This window comes from Liolophura sinensis, chromosome 1 (assembly GCF_032854445.1).
Source record: "Liolophura sinensis isolate JHLJ2023 chromosome 1, CUHK_Ljap_v2, whole genome shotgun sequence".
NCBI classification, from domain to species: domain Eukaryota; kingdom Metazoa; phylum Mollusca; class Polyplacophora; order Chitonida; family Chitonidae; genus Liolophura; species Liolophura sinensis.
Window position 1 is genome coordinate 10,444,256 of NC_088295.1, and position 19,065 is coordinate 10,463,320.

A 19,065-nucleotide genomic window follows, 5' to 3' on the forward strand; every position below is an offset into this window, starting at 1 on the left:
GCTGGCCAGCCAACATGATGGAGAAAAACACGTTCACGATTTTGCTGGTAGTTTTGTTTTACGGAGTTTACCTCTGTCATGCCCTGGGTAATATACGTTTACTTACATTTAGTTCGAATTCAGTTTTATGTTTATTTTACTTATGTTTTTCTTGACAACTGTGATAAACGTACAAACATCTTCCAGACATTGTCACTGAATGTGCCTTGGGGGCCTAGATAGTACAGGCACTTTAAAAAACTCCGTTGGTATCCGTTGGTAAGAACATGGCGCGGCTTTCAAACTCAGACCTATTTTGCACTTACATCCATAGAACAGTCTTCTGTAGCTCTGGGCTGGTATTTATCAAGCAGCTGAAGACTTAAAGTGATAGACAGCACCTGATTAATGTTTGTGCCCACTGGAAGACTACCATTCAAAAGTGTCTTAAACTGGCATTAAATATTTTTTAGAATTTTTTTCAACTCAGTGAAACTTGAGTGAGACTTCATCTTGACACAGCCTCAGCAGGTCCCCATTAGAGAAAGCAAAGTTATGTCACTTTACTCTAGCTCTTTGAGTCTAATCAGTAGTCTGTAGTGGATAAAAGTTTGTGGCAATGAGGGCCCTGTGTGATAAATATAGTTTTCTCAGAAAGTGGACATACTGGAAGAATGTTTCTTCCACTGCTGGCACGGTTGATGCAGAAAGCCTACTATATCATTTCCAGGGAACTACAGCAACCCTGTTTAAATAACCTGTTCAAATAACCTTTGACCTTTTGCAGATGCACGGCCCGGGTACTCCTGGCTTAGGTTGTAGCCTCAGGAGAGGTTGTGCTGGTGATTTTGACCCCTATTAAATGTTTACAAAATTACAATAGGATTGGTGTACAACTAGATTCATGCTCAATTCTGAAACAGATGAAAATAAATGTAAGCACCACTGAGGCTGATCTAAGCAATCAACTGTCGCTAAATTTTATGCTTCAGTTTTATTGCAGTGGCTTCTAAGGTGAAAGCAGTGCTGACCTAGTTACCGTACACATCAGAGAAAGCACCTTGGCTGGAACATGGCATTTCAATAATATTTCTGTATTTTTTAAAAGAAAATAGTGCTTTAATCAATCAAATCTGCATAATTCGATATAAATACTGTTTTTTGTAGCAATCCCTGATTCTGCTGATGAGAGGTTTTCAACATGTTCATTGTGTCATCAGATAGTGGACAAAACATCCTCTACTATACTCAAGTCAAATGGACGGGTATGTGTTCATAGAAATTATATATTCCTGTGTAATCGTTGACAGCCAGTCAAAACACTGATATAAACATTCACATATACACACAGGTTCTGTTTCTTAGCTATAGTTGAGAGGTGACTTTCTGTGTGCTCACATTTTTTAAGGTCATGTCTTATGAAAAAAATATTATACAAATTCTTTGAAAAAAATATGATATGCTGTACATGTGTGACAGCTACGGTGTTGATTAGATGGAGAGGGTAGATCTGAAGTAGAATACACACTTCCGGTTTTGTGGTTATCTGTTTTTCTTGCTTATAGGAAGAAGTAGGTGTTCAAGCTATGGTACAATTCTGCCAGTTATTGACAAGGCCTTCAGAATTGCAGTCTTGTTCTGAGTTTGTGGAAAATTTTGGGCTGACAGTGGTAGATTATGTTCTGTCAGGACAGGCAAGTACACGTATATAAATGATAATGACATAGAATCTTTAAAAATACAAAGTAAACTGTTTATTGAAATTGTCATGGCGATGTTGAGGATGACCAACTAAATATATAGCAAATATAATAAAATTATATTAAGATAATGATAGAGTAAATATAAAATCATATCCTACATGTAGTTTGCATATATTCCAGCTGTGAACTTGTAGCTGTGTTAACATTTTATTGATTGAGGTACTTTTGTTATACACAGGGAACTAAACAAGTCTGTGCTAATATTCAAGCCTGCTATGCTGAAAACTTTGTCGCAGAACCACATGTCATAAATGAGGTTGGCATTGAATCAGAGATGCAGCAAAACCTTCCAGAGACGCAGCAAAATCTCTCAGAGACAGGTGGCTTCAAGGTAGGGGGGGGTTCATTCAATGAGGTTTATCCCTCTTTGATTGTTAAGTGTGATGGCTGACAATAGTTTGTTCAGTTTTATTATTATGGCATATACTGATAAAAATGCTGAACATGGCGCTCATTTATCACGTAAATATATCTTCAGTGGTGTAGACGATGAATTCAACACAAATGGCTGTTGGGATCTTGTATGCTGATATCTGGCTTTAATATACCATCATTCATAACCATACATAGATAGTTTTCTGTACTATCACACAAAGATGGGTCAGAATGTTCACCCTGGCATACAGGCTGGTAATCAGTTGCAATTAGTTGTGCTCAGTTGTTACCAGATGTTATCGGTAGTTATCAGTAGTTATCAGGTCCAAGCTGGAGTGAAAACAAACCTTGGATTACCTTACTATTTATGAAGTATCAGACAATACGCAAATTTACGGTAATTTACCAAAATCAAAGTTTTATATCAGGAAGCATTTTTCCACGTAATTCTGCTACATATGCACTAAACACTACTCTTATTTCTTAAACAACAAACTACAGATACAGTATAGAACATAAAACAATGAAAAAGTACATATTTATTCACATTCCTGCTGCTTAACATAAACATTATGTTGTTGTTATTACATCCAATATGCCACATGTACTCATAAACTCAAAAAAGTCCACAAAAGTCCACTTCACACCTACATCAGGTAATTAACTTCACAGTTCTTCTGACAAGTATTGCTTTACAACACGACATCACTGATGCTACTTTATTCAGTTACATCGCCTCAACAAATTCAAAGACTCATGAAGTAAACTTGTCCGAACTACATGTCAACGATTATTTTTTGCCTCTCTCCCGTTGCATTCAAAACCTTAACTGTCTATTACCAAAAATGCGGAGCGGGACTATCCGCCATCAACAAATGGGAAATTGATATGATACTGCACATTTTTCACAATCTAGGTGATTTTCAAGTTCAGTTATTTTTATATCCTCCTCCAACATTGGAAAGAGATCTATTCTCTGATCTACAGATCAGCAACAGTTGGTTTGGCATGATGTACCCATTGCGTCAGATTGACAACGACTTTCAGCTGTGTAACTGTTTTGATCAGCTAAACACATGTATCCTTTAAAGTGTCCCATTATTATTTCAGGCTGATGCCCGCTGTGAGCTGTGCAATTGTTTTGATCAGATAACATGTTTCCTGTGAAGTATTGCTTAATTGTTTTAGGCTGGCACCCACTCTCAGCTTTTTTTGATCAGCTAATACATGTACATGAGTCCTGTGAAGTATCCGTTATTTAAATATACCTTGTAACACGTAATTGTTTCAGGCTGATGCCCGCTGTGAGCTGTGCAAGTTTTTTGTCCAGCTTCTAGACAGTAGCCTGGCTGAGGAGAAGACCCTGGCTACCATCAATGGCACCCTCATGGCCATATGCAACTCCCTCACTCAGCCTCTTCTCAAGTCTGTTGTAAGAAACAAATTATCGCATGTATTATTGTTGTCAGTGAAAAACATATTGGTGCTTGAAAATTTTTGAAATACCTGTCTGCCCAGGTAATTCTTTGACCTTCAGTCACCACTGCAAAAAATATTTTGAATTATTCTCTGAGAACTATGGGGCGTAGAGAAATAATTTGCACAGTTTTATGAATCTTACATCTTGAAAAGTGAAACAACTAAGTCATTTTTCACATCATTTTCATAATAATTGTATGCATAAATTCCACTGAAAAAACTGCTTTAGAGGTCAAAAAGGTTGAAGATTTACAGTAACACCAAATCTTACTTTCTAAACAGTGATGTTTATATTATAAAACATATTACATAGCCTTTTTTGCGTCACAGTCATGACAATGGTTTATGTTCTACATTCTTGGCATTTCATTTATTGCTATTTACAGGTAGATAATTCCATTGCTTCAAAACCTATCGATTTTTATTGTATAATTTTGTTTAGATGTTATTTACTGATTATTTCTTGTTGGTAGTGTCTTGCCCTGGACTCACAAGTGATTACACTTTTTGAACAAGGCCTGGATCCCTCAACGTCTTGTCAGAAGACTAATTTTTGTCCAGGTAAGTATAAAACATACATATAACAAGATTTTCAAACTTTTTATTAAGGATGCTATATGAGAGACTTTGGACAAAAAATTCATATTTGCCAATCAATTCGAATTTTTCTTCACTCAGCAAGAATAGCTCAAATCATTGCTTTTCAGTAATTATCAAACTTAAAAAATAATCAAATTTTTAAAGCAACCATCATTGAATATAAATTTTAGGAACTTTATAATTCATTTTGAACAGTAACAGGGGCAAAAACAAGGCTGATAGTTTGTGAAAGGTAAGACTGATGTCCACATTCTTTTGCAGCATCCATTCCGGCAGATATCAATGTCTCTGGCATAGAGGGTTTAACATGTGATATGTGTAATATCCTGATTGAAGACATTGCCATACATGCAAATGTCATGTCAGAGGTGAGTGGATGGAGTGTAGCTGAATGCCACACATGCAAATGTCATGTCAGAGGTGAATGGATGGAGTGTAGCTGAATGCCACACATGCAAATGTCATGTCAGAGGTGAATGGATGGAGTGTAGTTGAATGCCATGGATGCAAATGTCATGTCAGAGGTGAGTGGATGGAGTGTAGCTGAATGCCATGGATGCAAATGTTATGTCAGAGGTGAGTGGATGGAGTGTAGCTGAATGCCATGGATGCAAATGTCATGTCAGAGGTGAGTGGATGGAGTGTAGCTGAATGCCACACATGCAAATGTCATGTCAGAGGTGAATGGATGGAGTGTAGTTGAATTCCATGGATGCAAATGTCATGTCAGAGGTGAGTGGATGGAGTGTAGCTGAATGCCATGGATGCAAATGTTATGTCAGAGGTGAGTGGATGGAGTGTAGCTGAATGCCATGGATGCAAATGTCATGTCAGAGGTGAGTGGATGGAGTGTAGCTGAATGCCACACATGCAAATGTCATGTCAGAGGTGAATGGATGGAGTGTAGTTGAATGCCATGGATGCAAATGTCATGTCAGAGGTGAGTGGATGGAGTGTAGCTGAATGCCATGGATGCAAATGTTATGTCAGAGGTGAGTGGATGGAGTGTAGCTGAATGCCATGGATGCAAATGTCATGTCAGAGGTGAGTGGATGGAGTGTAGCTGAATGCCATGGATGCAAATGTCATTTCAGAGGTGAGTGGATGGAGTGTAGCTGAATGTCATGGATGCAAATGTCATGTCAGAGTAGACCACACATGCAAATGTCATGTCAGAAGTGAGTGGATGGAGTGTAGCTGAATGCCATGGATGCAAATGTCATGTCAGAGGTGAGTGGATGGAGTGTAGCTGAATGCTATGGATGCAGATTTCATGCCAGAGGTGAATGGATGGAGTGTAGCTGAATGCCACACATGCAGATTTCATGTCAGAGGTGAGTGGATGGAGTGTAGTTGAATGCCATTGATGCAAATGTCATGTCAGATGTGCGTGGATGGAGTGTAGCTGATTGCCATGGATGCAAATGTCATGTCAGAGGTGAGTGGATGGAGTGTAGCTGAATGCCACACATGCAAATGTCATGTCAGAGGTGAGTGGATGGAGTGTAGCTGAATGCCATGGATGCAGATGTCATGTCAGAGGTGAGTGGATGGAGTGTAGCTGAATGCCATTGATGCAAATGTCATGTCAGAGGTGAGTGGATGGAGTGTAGCTGAATGCCATGGATGCAGATGTCATGTCAGAGGTGAGTTTATGGAGTGTAGCTGAATGCCATGGATGCAGATGTCATGTCAGAGGTGAGTGGATGGAGTGTAGCTGAATGCCATGGATGCAGATGTCATGTCAGAGGTGAGTGGATGGAGTGTAGCTGAATGCCATGGATGCAAATGTCATGTCAGAGGTGAGTGGATGGAGTGTAGCTGAATGCCATGGATGCAAATGCCATGTCAGAGGTGAGTGGATGGAGTGTAGCTGAATGCCACACATGCAGATGTCATGTCAGAGGTGAGTGGATGGAGTGTAGCTGATTGCCATGGATGCAGATGTCATGTCAGAGGTGAGTGGATGGAGTGTAGCTGAATGCCACACATGCAAATGTCATGTCAGAGGTGAGTGGATGGAGTGTAGCTGAATGCCATGGATGCAGATTTCATGCCAGAGGTGAATGGATGGAGTGTAGCTGAATGCCACACATGCAGATTTCATGTCAGAGGTGAGTGGATGGAGTGTAGTTGAATGCCATGGATGCAAATGTCATGTCAGATGTGCGTGGATGGAGTGTAGCTGAATGCCATGGATGCAAATGTCATGTCAGATGTGCGTGGATGGAGTGTAGCTGAATGCCATTGATGCAGATGTCATGTCAGAGGTGAGTGGATGGAGTGTAGCTGAATGCCATGGATGCAAATGTCATGTCAGAGGTGAGTGTTGTGGCTTACTGTGTCATGTAAGTGTGGAATGTGTTTTGTTATGAAGTCCTTTTGAATATTTATGTTGTTTTGGACCTAATGACACTTTGTTTTCTTTTAACAGGAATTGTCCGAGTTTTGCTTAGCTTTTCAGGTGTGTGACAGTGGTACTGGACAAATGGCAGCTGACACATTTAATACCTTCCATCACAATCCTGGGGTATGCGAGCTCAGTATTTAGTAACAATATATATATTTGCATATGCATGTATGTGATAGTTTTGGCATAATATGTGAGGCTACAACAGGTAATCATATTTTAAGTGCAAGTTTCATTGCCTTCGTGAATGGGGATGTATGTGGAGCCCATTATACACGGGAGCCTGATTCTAAGTGATTGAGTATGCAAAATAATGATGCAACTCAACTCAAGTTGCATGCTAGTTGTTACGTGTATGGCAGTTTCATCCAGAGTCATATGTACCTACAACTGGGACAAACTCCACACAACCAGTCGAACTGAGTTGTGTCTCTTGTGTGTGCTGAGATTTAAACTCAAATTAACCTATATATGTACACACGTGTGGATCTGTCTGTGTTATATGGACATATCTCCCAGACCATGGTGTACAGTAGATGTATCATGTTTCTTTGTCTCTGAAGGACTCGCTGGGCTGTGAAATCTGTGAGTTCCTCATCAACATGTTGGACCAGTACATAGCAAACAACAAGAGTGAAGCTGCCATTAATGCCACCGTCTTCAAGCTGTGCAATGATTTACCTGCAACATTCCAGCCAGTGGTGCGTTGACATTTCATGTTATCATACCTGATGGAGTGATTCTTGGATATATGGTGTATAGTATGTTTACATGCCTGTGTATGTGTATCAGATTATCAAACATTGTGTATGAACTGAAATTAAGGAGAGAGTAAATTTGCAATGTGTACTTCATCAAGAGAGTAAACTTACTATGTGTGCTTCATCAAAAAATGTAAAATTTTTAAAATTATGATGAAATTAGCTATTAGTAATGTCAAGAATGTAGTAGTGGATGAAGTCACATGTCTGTTTCTTTATTCAAACCCTCAACTGTCAATACCTTTGCAAATTCAATCCCCTTCCTCCGACTTCAAGTGGCTATGTTGAAGTTACACTCTCTCCTGTAGATGCTGCTGTAGCTATACATCTCCGTGAAGAAGTTGCAGAAACACAATAAGATTTGGGAACTAGTTATCCATGTACATATACTAGCCTGCAACTGAATGTGGAACAGCGATGTTGTTGTTGTCCAGGAGAGGATGTATGATGTGTGTGTCGTGTAATAGCTGGAGTTGCCTGTCTATTTGGATGTGGGACTAGAATGTTGTTCTTGTTGTCCATTGTATAGTGCAGTTCAGGAGAGGGTGTATATGTGTGTGTCCTGTAATTGCTGGAGTTATCTGTCTAACTGGATGTAGGACTAGAATGTTGTTCTTGTTGTCCATTGTATAGTGCAGTTCAGGAGAGGGTGTATATGTGTGTGTCCTGTAATAGCTGGAGTTATCTGTCTACCTGGATGTGAGACTACAATGTTGTTCTTGTTGTCCATTGTATAGTGCAGTTCAGGAGAGGGTGTATATGTATGTGTCCTGTAATTGCTGGGGTTATCTGTCTACCTAGATGTGGGACTAGAATGTTGTTCTTGTTTTCCATTGTATAGTGCAGTTCAGAAGAGGGTGTATATGTGTGTGTCCTGTAATAGCTGGAGTTATCTGTCTACCTGGATGTGGGACTAGAATGTTGTTCTTGTTGTCCATTGCATAGTGCAGTTCAGGAGAGGGTGTATATGTGTGTGTCCTGTATTAGCTGGAGTTATCTGTCTACCTGGATGTGGGACTAGAATGTTGTTCTTGTTGTCCATTGTATAGTGCAGTTCAAGAGAGGGTGTATATGTATGTGTCCTGTAATTGCTGGGGCTATCTGTCTACCTAGATGTGGGACTAGAATGTTGTTCTTGTTGTGCATTGTATAGTGCAGTTCAGGAGAGGGTGTATATGTGTGTGTCCTGTAATAGCTGGAGTTATCTGTCTACCTGGATGTGGGACTAGAATGTTGTTCTTGTTGTCCATTGTATAGTGCAGTTCAGGAGAGGGTGTATATGTATGTGTCCTGTAATTGCTGGGGTTATCTGTCTACCTAGATGTGGGACTAGAATGTTGTTCTTGTTGTCCATTGTATAGTGCAGTTCAGGAGAGGGTGTATATGTGTGTGTCCTGTAATTGCTGGGGTTATCTGTCTACCTGGATGTGGGACTAGAATGTTGTTCTTGTTGTCCATTGTATAGTGCAGTTCAGGAGAGGATGTATATGTATGTGTCCTGTAATAGCTGGAGTTATCTGTCTACCTGGATGTGGGACTAGAATGTTGTTCTTGTTGTCCATTGTATAGTGCAGTTCAGGAGAGGGTGTATATGTATGTGTCCTGTAATAGCTGGAGTTATCTGTCTACCTGGATGTGGGACTAGAATGTTGTTTTTTGTCCATTGTATAGTGCAATTCAGGAGAGGGTGTATATGTGTGTGTCCTGTAATAGCTGGAGTTATCTGTCTACCTGGATGTGAGACTAGAATGTTGTTCTTGTTGTCCATTGTATAGTGCAGTTTAGGAGAGGGTGTATATGTATGTGTCCTGTAATAGCTGGAGTTATCTACCTGGATGTGGGACTAGAATGTTGTTCTTGTTGTCCATTGTATAGTGCAGTTCAAGAGAGGGTGTATATGTATGTGTCCTGTAATAGCTGGGGCTATCTGTCTACCTGGATGTGGGACTAGAATGTTGTTCTTGTCCATTGTATAGTGCAATTCAGGAGAGGGTGTATATGTATGTGTCCTGTAATAGCTGGAGTTATCTGTCTACCTGGATGTGAGACTAGAATGTTGTTCTTGTTGTCCATTGTATAGTGCAGTTTAGGAGAGGGTGTATATGTATGTGTCCTGTAATAGCTGGAGTTATCTGTCTACCTGGATGTGGGACTAGAATGTTGTTCTTGTTGTCCATTGTATAGTGCAGTTCAAGAGAGGGTGTATATGTATGTGTCCTGTAATTGCTGGGGCTATCTGTCTACCTAGATGTGGGACTAGAATGTTGTTCTTGTTGTGCATTGTATAGTGCAGTTCAGGAGAGGGTGTATATGTGTGTGTCCTGTAATAGCTGGAGTTATCTGTCTACCTGGATGTGGGACTAGAATGTTGTTCTTGTTGTCCATTGTATAGTGCAGTTCAAGAGAGGGTGTATATGTATGTGTCCTGTAATAGCTGGGGTTATCTGTCTACCTAGATGTGGGACTAGAATGTTGTTCTTGTTGTCCATTGTATAGTGCAGTTCAGGAGAGGATGTATATGTGTATGTCCTGTAATTGCTGGAGTTATCTGTCTACCTGGATGTGGGACTAGAATGTTGTTCTTGTTGTCCATTGTATAGTGCAGTTCAGGAGAGGGTGTATATGTGTGTGTCCTGTAATAGCTGGAGTTATCTGTCTACCTGGATGTGGGACTAGAATGTTGTTCTTGTTGTCCATTGTATAGTGCAGTTCAGGAGAGGGTGTATATGTGTGTGTCCTGTAATAGCTGGAGTTATCTGTCTACCTGGATGTGGGACTAGAATGTTGTTCTTGTCCATTGTATAGTGCAGTTCAGGAGAGGGTGTATATGTGTGTGTCCTGTAATAGCTGGAGTTATCTGTCTACCTGGATGTGGGACTAGAATGTTGTTCTTGTTGTCCATTGTATAGTGCAGTTCAAGAGAGGGTGTATATGTGTGTGTCCTGTAATAGCTGGAGTTATCTGTCTACCTGGATGTGAGACTACAATGTTGTTCTTGTTGTCCATTGTATAGTGCATTTCAAGAGAGGGTGTATATGTGTGTGTCCTGTAATAGCTGGAGTTATCTGTCTACCTGGATGTGGGACTAGAATGTTGTTCTTGTTGTCCATGGTATAGTGCATTTCAAGAGAGGGTGTATATGTGTGTGTCCTGTAATAGCTGGAGTTATCTGTCTACCTGGATGTGGGACTAGAATGTTGTTCTTGTTGTCCATTGTATAGTGCATTTCAAGAGAGGGTGTATATGTGTGTGCCCTGTAATAGCTGGAGTTATCTGTCTACCTGGATGTGGGACTACAATGTTGTTCTTGTTGTCCATTGTATAGTGCAGTTCAAGAGAGTGTATATGTGTGTGTCCTGTAATAGCTGGAGTTATCTGTCTACCTAGATGTGGAACTACAATGTTGTTCTTGTCTGTTGTAGTGTTTCAGTCTTGCTCCAGCTGTAGTCTCTGCTTTGGCCCGAGGCTTGGACCCTGCCACAGCGTGTACTGATATCAAACTATGTACAGGTCAGATGCAACAATGTTATAAAGCCAAAGGTTACCATGTCAATGTGCTCTCTCTTATCTCAATACAGTTGTATGTTGACCTTTATCAGTATAGTGAAGTAGGCCTATACTATTCATGTTTTTGCTATGCAGTAGCTAGGACTGTCTATTACTTTTAATGAAATTGTCCCATAAAACTTCTCTGTTTATTTAAATGACTATGATAGTAACTTTAATGCACCTGTATTGCTGTTGAAAAAGAAAGTAATAACTTCTACATATCAAACAAAAATCTCTGTAATTAAATTAGCGGAACAATTTTCAAGTACTTTTTTCACAAAATTTATTTCCATTTTATTTCATTGGATATATTTTGCGCGCTGCCAGGCCAGTCAGAACTGAACCAGCTGATTCCTCAAACTCGGCCACAGCATGATGAAATTGAGGTAAGGCTGCTACATGTAACTCGTCTGCACAAAACACATGTACAAGTGTAGCTTACATCACACCCCATGCGTGTATGCATCAGGTAACAGGGAGAGCAGTGTTAAGTAAATATTGGGGTGCTACTACATGCATTGAGCTCAGGTTTTGCATGCATGTAGAGCATAAGGACACAAGGGGGATGTTCCTTTGTTGATGCAGTGTGTACATATGAAGTACAGTAACATACAAAATTCATGACAGTGTATTGTCTGTTAGAATCCATGTCATGACAGTGTATTGTCTGTTAGAATCCATGTCATGACAGTGTATTGTCTGTTAGAATCCATGTCATGACAGTGTATTGTCTGTTAGAATCAATGTCATGACATTGTATTTTATCCTGAAAATCTGGTCATCATATATCAAGAAAATAACCATTTACTTCCTTTCCATTGTTTATTTTGGATAAACATTGTCTTTTCTTCATTCAGGCTTCTTTGGGCTGTGAGATTTGTGAGTTTCTCATTGACACAGCTGACCAGTATTTACAGAACAACAAGAGTGAGGCAGCCATCAATGCAACCCTCTACAAGCTGTGCAATGATCTGCCAGATACATTTCAGTCCTTCGTAAGTCTGCAGTTGTCAATCTGAGGATTAAATCTGAGTGTTAAATATGTAGCCCTTGATAAAGCATGCTTCTGGCAGCAGGCAATGGTTGTGACAGATAATGCCACAGTATGGAGGGAGGTGCGCACAGTATCTGGCAAAGGAGCTTACTCCACGCTCTCCAGTTTCCTCCACCCTGAAATCTGATCCTCTGATCCTTCAACATCCTCTGTAATCAGTATGTTGAAACATTCTGAGAGACCTGTGGAGTGCAGAGAAATAATTTGCATAGTTTTATGAAGCATACATCTTTACTGACAAATCATTTTTAGCATCATTTTTCTAATACTTGCGTGCATAACTTCCACTGAAAAAGTGCTTTGGTGGTGGAAAAGGTTGAGGATTTACAGTAAGTTCCAATCAAAATCATCGTACTCAGCAAAGACATTTTCTTTTTAAGTACAATATCAATACTATATATACAGTGTACACTGTCACAGTTTTCTACAATTATGCACCTTCCATTATAGATTTTCCTTTAATAAATGGACAGGCAAGGAAAAAAAAAATAGTTCATTTTGAATCTGAAAGCTAGGGTATTTCGAATTCCAAACATGGCAGAAATCTCAATAATTATGTTGGATATTTTATATTTCTAGTGTTTTTCCTACGCACCAATGATAGTAAGCCTTCTGTCAAAGGGCTTTGACCCACAGAAAGTCTGTACAGAAATCAAGCTGTGCACAGGTATGTTTATGTTTATGCCAAATTTATTTTTAACTGTTACATGGAGTGTCAGTTTGAAGAAAACCAACAGTGAGAATCACAACATTCCAAATAATTATACCAGTTGAAAGCATCTCATTACGCGTACAGTGTGCCCTGCTGTGATAAAAAAACTTGGTTTACAAGTAATCTCAGGTAACTAGTTTGTTAAAGGCCTGTGGGCTTGTTGAGTCATAATGGAATTTGTGGGAGAAGTGAACTCCAAATTTGGCATCATGAACTGCCGTAGTGCAGCCTTTATTGTTTGTTCACCTTCAGCAATATGTTAGCCCCTTATCTCCTGAATGGCTGATGGGTTGATTGCATAATATATCTCTTAATTTATAGCATTCACTTAACCTCTCAGGGGGATGTAGTTATTTGTTTCAATGTTGCGTTGTAAACAGGAAGTGACGAATCAGCTGAGCACACCGTAAGTCCAGAGCATCAAAGCCAAAAAGATCATGATCAGGTGAGTAGTTGTCTCCCTTTACTGGTAACAGGTTGTAAGACATGCAGATTATATCTTACATTTATATATGTATATATGTTATATTTGTTTGTTTCTTTTATTCACATTGGGGCTTGTTTCATACTGGATTATTTTAATTCAACTCATGACTCACAGTTAATAAAATTACTGCTGTAACAACCTTCAAGTTTTCATGTACTACTCATCGTCATTTTTTACAGATCTCCTTGGGCTGTGAGATTTGTGAGTTTCTCATTGACACAGCTGACCAGTATTTACAGAACAACAAGAGTGAGGCAGCCATCAATGCAACCCTCTACAAGCTGTGCAATGATCTGCCCTCAACATTTCAGCCACTGGTAAGACCAGCCTTCACTGTCATTGTGGTTGGAATGTCAGTATAAATCAGGGGTTCAAACCTGCACAATGAACCCCGTGTTTTTATCCAGTCTGCAAAAGTTTCCTGTGTCCTGTATCCACTTAACTTTGCACAAATTATATATTACCAATTGTCAGATAATATGTAAATATGATGATTGCTGTCATTATTTGTAATTGATTGATTGGAAAGATGTTGATTACATGTATAACTGAATTCATTCATTATTGTTTATTCCTCAGTGCATAGCCTATGTTCCTCAGATAGTGGCAGCTCTGGCTCAAGGCTTAGACCCTCAGAAAGTCTGCACAGAAGTCAAGCTCTGCACAGGTACAGAAAACAATTAACAGTTGTGTTAATCTGCCAACAAAGTTGAAGTCAGTAACATGGCAAGTCATTTCTTCACATTCCATATATCTTATTTTATACTTTTACATCATTAAATGCTGTTAGTCATTAAATGTTTCAGTCATCAAATGATAGAGTTAACTAACTTTTCTTTTGTTTCAGGCAATAGTACCTCCAGCAGTCACAGTCACAACAAGCCTCAGGCTACAGCACAGATCAAGGTAGGTTCAGCTTGTACGTCTTAGTAACTAATTAAGTACCGTGGACTTATAAGACAAGAAAAGTCTATGTATATCAAGGTGTATCAGTAACCATGTAGCTAAAGTCCAAAAAAACGAGAAAGGACAGGTACATGGTCAACTGGAAACCCTCTTCAAATTTGACAGAAAACTGTAGGAACTGTTGTGTTTCAGCTCACTTGTTTTGTCTTGTTTATCATCATGTTGATTAATGATCTCATTTGCCCAATCACATCAGGGCAACTTTGCTGTGATAATTTTATAAGTAGAAATAAGCTTTTCTGTTTGTATTTATCTGAGAATTCTCTAGACAAATTTTAATTGAGCAACTTTGTATGGATTGGCTGTTAAACTGAAGACATTGGTATGTTCAGGAGAATCAGTGCCAGACTAAGACACGTATACAATGTATGTTGCTAGGAATCCTAATTGGATAAAATCTGTTGGTATGGATCCAAACCATCGCATAAACTACGGTATTTCACCGAAAGTTTAGCATTTTTCAAGTGACACAGTCTAATGAATTCATCCACACTATAGTGCCATTTAAGGATATTTTATGGATATTCTATCAAACTTTTTAGGTTATTCTGTGTTTTTGATTTGATCAGGCTTCCTTGGGCTGTGAGATTTGTGAGTTTCTCATTGACACAGCTGACCAGTATTTACAGAACAACAAGAGTGAGGCAGCCATTAATGCAACCCTCTACAAGCTGTGCAATGATCTGCCCTCAACATTTCAGCCACTGGTAAGACCAGCCTTCACTACCACTATGGTTTGGTTTCATTGGTCAGTGGGATAGTCTGCTTAGTGCTTTAAGTTGTTTATGTTTGAGTTGCTAGGCTATGGATTCAAACGTGGCCTTGGACAGAGAAATTGTTCATTTCCCCTCTCACTGTTTTGGATGCTCAAGACACAGTCTAACGATCATTGAAGAGCACTTGCATTCCACCAGCATGGCACGCATATCTGTACATCAAATGTGGACAAGTTTGTCTGTAGCTTGCCAAAGGCCAGTGGTTTACCCCTGAACTCGAGGAAAAAAAAGAGTTGGGCATGAATCAGTCAATCAATCAAATATATGCAGTCAGTGAAATTGGAAGTTCAGATCTGCATGTTGAGAAGTTTGTCTTTCTGCCAGATAATGTGTCAGTCTTGTGCTAATTATAAAATGTCATAAGTCATGAGTGAATATAGTGATTGGTGTTGTTATCCGTTGTTGATTGAAAAAGTATTGACGCTACACAAATTCCTAAAGTACTTTTTTTTTTATTCCTCAGTGTATAGCCTATGTTCCTCAGATAGTGGCAGCTCTGGCTAAAGGCTTAGACCCTCAGAAAGTCTGCACAGAAGTCAAGCTCTGCACAGGTACAGAAAACAGTTAACAGTTAAATCTGATGAACAACAGATCACTCCTTTATTCCTTATTGAAAGTTTGAAATGCAACAGACTTCCATCACACTACATTTATTATTGCAGATTTAACATGAAGTTAAAGTAAAGGCAAAGAAAACACTAACATAAAGTATATGTCAGATAAAAGATCAAACGTGCTGTTCATAAAAATTGATTGATTTATTTTTGGGGGAATTTTTTTCAACCTCCGGGTCACTACAGAACTCCTGGACAGTGGTCTTTTGATGGTCTTTCATCACTGTATGCAGGGTCCAAAATAGTCTTAGACAATCTGTAGCCAATACTGAACTTGAACCACCCTGCTGAAGTTACAACATGATAAGTTATGATAAGTTGATACACTTTTTATGTGTACTTTTTTGTCATAGTAGCTAGAAAATAGTATTATGTCATGTTTTGTGTTTCAGGGAATGGTACTTCTACCAGCAGAACTCAGAACAAACTTCAGTCCAAAGTGCAGATCAAGGTATGTCTTTTTAGTGAAGAACCAGGCTATTAAGGCTGAGAAAGTCATAAAAAAAATAACAAAAATGCTCAGTGGCATGTTAGCAGTAGATTGTGTACTCAGTGGCATGTTAGCAATAGTTTGTATACTCAGTGGCATGTTAGCAGTAGTTTGTGTACTCAGTGGCATGTTAGCAGTAGTTTGTGTACTCAGTGGCATGTTAGCAGTAGTTTGTGTACTCGGTGGCATGTTAGCAGTAGTTTGTGAACACAGTGGCATGTTAGCAGTAGTTTGTGTATTTGTACAATTAATGTAAGGTAATGTGTGTTAACGTGTAAGGTGTTAAATCATTATTGGAATAAATCTGTGAAATTCTTAGTACTCACATTAATATTCAGATATATGTCATAATCGATGATGAAGTGGAGCCCTTGCTGTCTCGGACAGTGAAAGCACTAGCTCAGTGTGATTGTCCAGCCCTTGCTGTCTCGGACAGTGAAAGCACTAGCTCAGTGTGATTGTCCGGCCCTTGCTGTCTCAGACAGTGAAAGCACTAGCTCACTGTGATTGTCCAGCCCTTGCTGTCTCAGACAGTGAAAACACTAGCTCAGTCTGATTGCCCGGCCCTTGCTGTCTCAGACAGTGAAAGCACTAGCTCAGTGTGATTGTCCAGCCCTTGACCATTGAGGTCAGTTGTTCATATCCAGTTTTCGTTGCTTTGCCTGTGGTTTTAGATTGGAAGGTTCGTCAGGTAGCTGACAAAAGGCAGTGGTTTACTCTGTTTATTCTGGTTTTCTCCACTCTGAATCTTGACTGTGTCATATAGGTGAAAACTTCTTTTTCATCAAAACATCAATTAATAGAATAAATAAAATGTAGCTGCTAAAGCAGCGATGCTGGGGTTCAAGCCAGTATTGCCGGCCTATGCGGCGTCACTTTGGGTTACCCTAATGATGCCCATATATAGATACATAACCAACTTAATTAGAAAGCCTACATTCTTCGTAGTCTTTAGTGCATTGTAAGTACACTGTATATCATTTGTATGTAGATGTACCAAACTAAGTAAATTGACCTTTGGGCCATATTTGAGGTAGTGCATGTCCTCTCTTTTTTTTTTAACACAGCTCTGTGATTTTCAGCATACATATATAGCGCTTTTCAGTGATTTTCAGCTATACGGCTGTAACAGTTTTCTGTCACGTGACCTCTAAATGGTGGAAATTGTGCTTTTTCACAGTTTGATCACAACGTTGCAACTCCCGCATTTATTAAGACACTTCAACAATTTTCCGCTCACATATGATACACATACATCCCTTTGCACTCAGCCATTTTCAGCTTTACAACTGTAGTTTTGTTTCGCGCGACCTCAAAATGTAGGGGGAAAATTGCACTTTTTCATACTTAAATTGTTTAAATTCAAAAAACTGACAAATTCGGTAAGCTGGAATCGAACCCTGACATGACTGACTGGCGTGAGCGATATAAGCCCGGTGCGATCTGCCAAAATGTCAATTTTCTAACGTCAATCATCATGGGGCATTGTTAGCGTACAGTAAAGAAAACATGGTTTGCGCAAAACAAAGCTAACTTTACACACATGCACAACATACACTGACTGGCCATGCAAAAAGTTTAGGTGTACATGTATATTTCCATGTGTGTTAAAAATAGAGAACTTGTAATCTTGTCTATCTTGTATTCAAAATTTTCATCTAACAAAGTGTCTGTTTGCATTTTAAAATCTTATCATTTGATCTTATCCTTGTTGCCTTATTTTAACTTTATTACGCAGATCATTCAGGATTGACTCGTGTACATAACTCTATCCAGTTTATCTATAAGCACATTTCACCACTAGCTTGGCAGTAAACACAGTTTTGAAGATGATGTAAATAAAACACCAATGAGATAACAACAAATATTTCTTCTTTTGCCTTTCAGGTTACCAGTTTTGAATGTGACATGTGTGAATTCGTTGTTGCCAATGCTGATGCTTACCTGAAGAACAAGAATTTTACACCTGCTGAAGCCAATAATACTCTTTATGCCCTCTGTGACAATATTCCTGCCTCATTCAGGAGTTACGTAAGTGTAGTTTAAAACACCTGTCACTGTATCTGAGCTGAATAATATCCAATTAAGAATGCTAGAAATGAAACTCTTTGATTTTATGATCAGATGTGATCAGTGTTCTCTTTCATGAAATGAATGACTTCTGGCATTATTTCGAGTATAACATTGATAACATTGATCACATAAATTACCCTAATGAAATTGTACACATCATATTTGCATGATTTACTAAGTGTAGTTTACATGTTAATTAAAATACTAATTTTAATAATTCTTATTTAATGCATGTATGTACATGTACTCAGTTAGACACAACTATATGGTGTTTCCTCGAGGCTCTGCCTGGTTTCCTCCGACCATAATGCTGGCCGCCGTCATACAAGCTGGAAGTAAAGTATTAGTCCCAGATATAAGTGAGACAATCTTGAGTATGGCCTGAAACACCAATCAAATAAATAAATAAATAAATAAATATGATGAGCGACGATAAATATAAAGAGGAGACCTCCGTGGCTCCGTTGGTTAGCACAGCGTAATGAGCCAGGAGCCTCTCACCAATGTGGTTGCTGTGAGTTCAAGTCCAGCTCATGATGGCTTCCTTTCTCGTATGTGGGAAGGTCTACCAGCAAGCTGCAGATGGTCGTGGGTTTCCCCGGGCTCTGCCCGGTTTCCTCCTACCATAATGCTGGCGGCTGTCATATAAGTGAAATATTTTTCAGTATGGCGTAAAACACCAATCAAATAAATAAATAAATAAATATAAAGGGTAAAGTCAGTTGTGAGGATCGAGGTGTTTTAATACTTTGTGCTAGTTTCACAGGTGTAATGCTATGCCTGGTGTAACTACATGTACATGCACCTTAATGGCAGTGTAGCTACATATAAACATCACTACACTTCATTACAGTGCTATTCCATTGTTCCTAAGCTGGTGACAGTGCTGGTCAATGGAGTGGATCCAGTCAAGGCGTGTGAAGAAATCAAGTTGTGCTCAGGTAAATTCCCTTTACTTCAGGAATGTGGTCAAGCCA

At 39.2% G+C, this 19,065-nt stretch overlaps 1 protein-coding gene across 1 annotated transcript in view; it reads left to right on the forward strand.

Annotated features, from left to right (window-relative positions):
* Positions 1-14: 14 nt before the first annotated feature.
* The window catches only part of LOC135461774 (uncharacterized), a 31,757-nt gene continuing 12,706 nt past the window's right edge, over positions 15-19,065 (forward strand). The window contains exons 1-22 of the mRNA XM_064739040.1: positions 15-87; positions 1,147-1,244; positions 1,545-1,673; positions 1,921-2,073; positions 3,409-3,549; positions 4,070-4,157; positions 4,458-4,564; positions 6,631-6,726; positions 7,170-7,307; positions 10,790-10,877; positions 11,244-11,302; positions 11,774-11,911; positions 12,550-12,637; positions 13,063-13,127; positions 13,349-13,486; positions 13,749-13,836; positions 14,017-14,075; positions 14,705-14,842; positions 15,375-15,462; positions 15,918-15,976; positions 17,903-18,046; positions 18,942-19,029. Coding sequence (XP_064595110.1) covers positions 15-87; positions 1,147-1,244; positions 1,545-1,673; positions 1,921-2,073; positions 3,409-3,549; positions 4,070-4,157; positions 4,458-4,564; positions 6,631-6,726; positions 7,170-7,307; positions 10,790-10,877; positions 11,244-11,302; positions 11,774-11,911; positions 12,550-12,637; positions 13,063-13,127; positions 13,349-13,486; positions 13,749-13,836; positions 14,017-14,075; positions 14,705-14,842; positions 15,375-15,462; positions 15,918-15,976; positions 17,903-18,046; positions 18,942-19,029 — 2,263 coding nt within the window. The remainder of the gene's footprint in view (positions 88-1,146; positions 1,245-1,544; positions 1,674-1,920; positions 2,074-3,408; positions 3,550-4,069; positions 4,158-4,457; positions 4,565-6,630; positions 6,727-7,169; positions 7,308-10,789; positions 10,878-11,243; positions 11,303-11,773; positions 11,912-12,549; positions 12,638-13,062; positions 13,128-13,348; positions 13,487-13,748; positions 13,837-14,016; positions 14,076-14,704; positions 14,843-15,374; positions 15,463-15,917; positions 15,977-17,902; positions 18,047-18,941; positions 19,030-19,065) is intronic.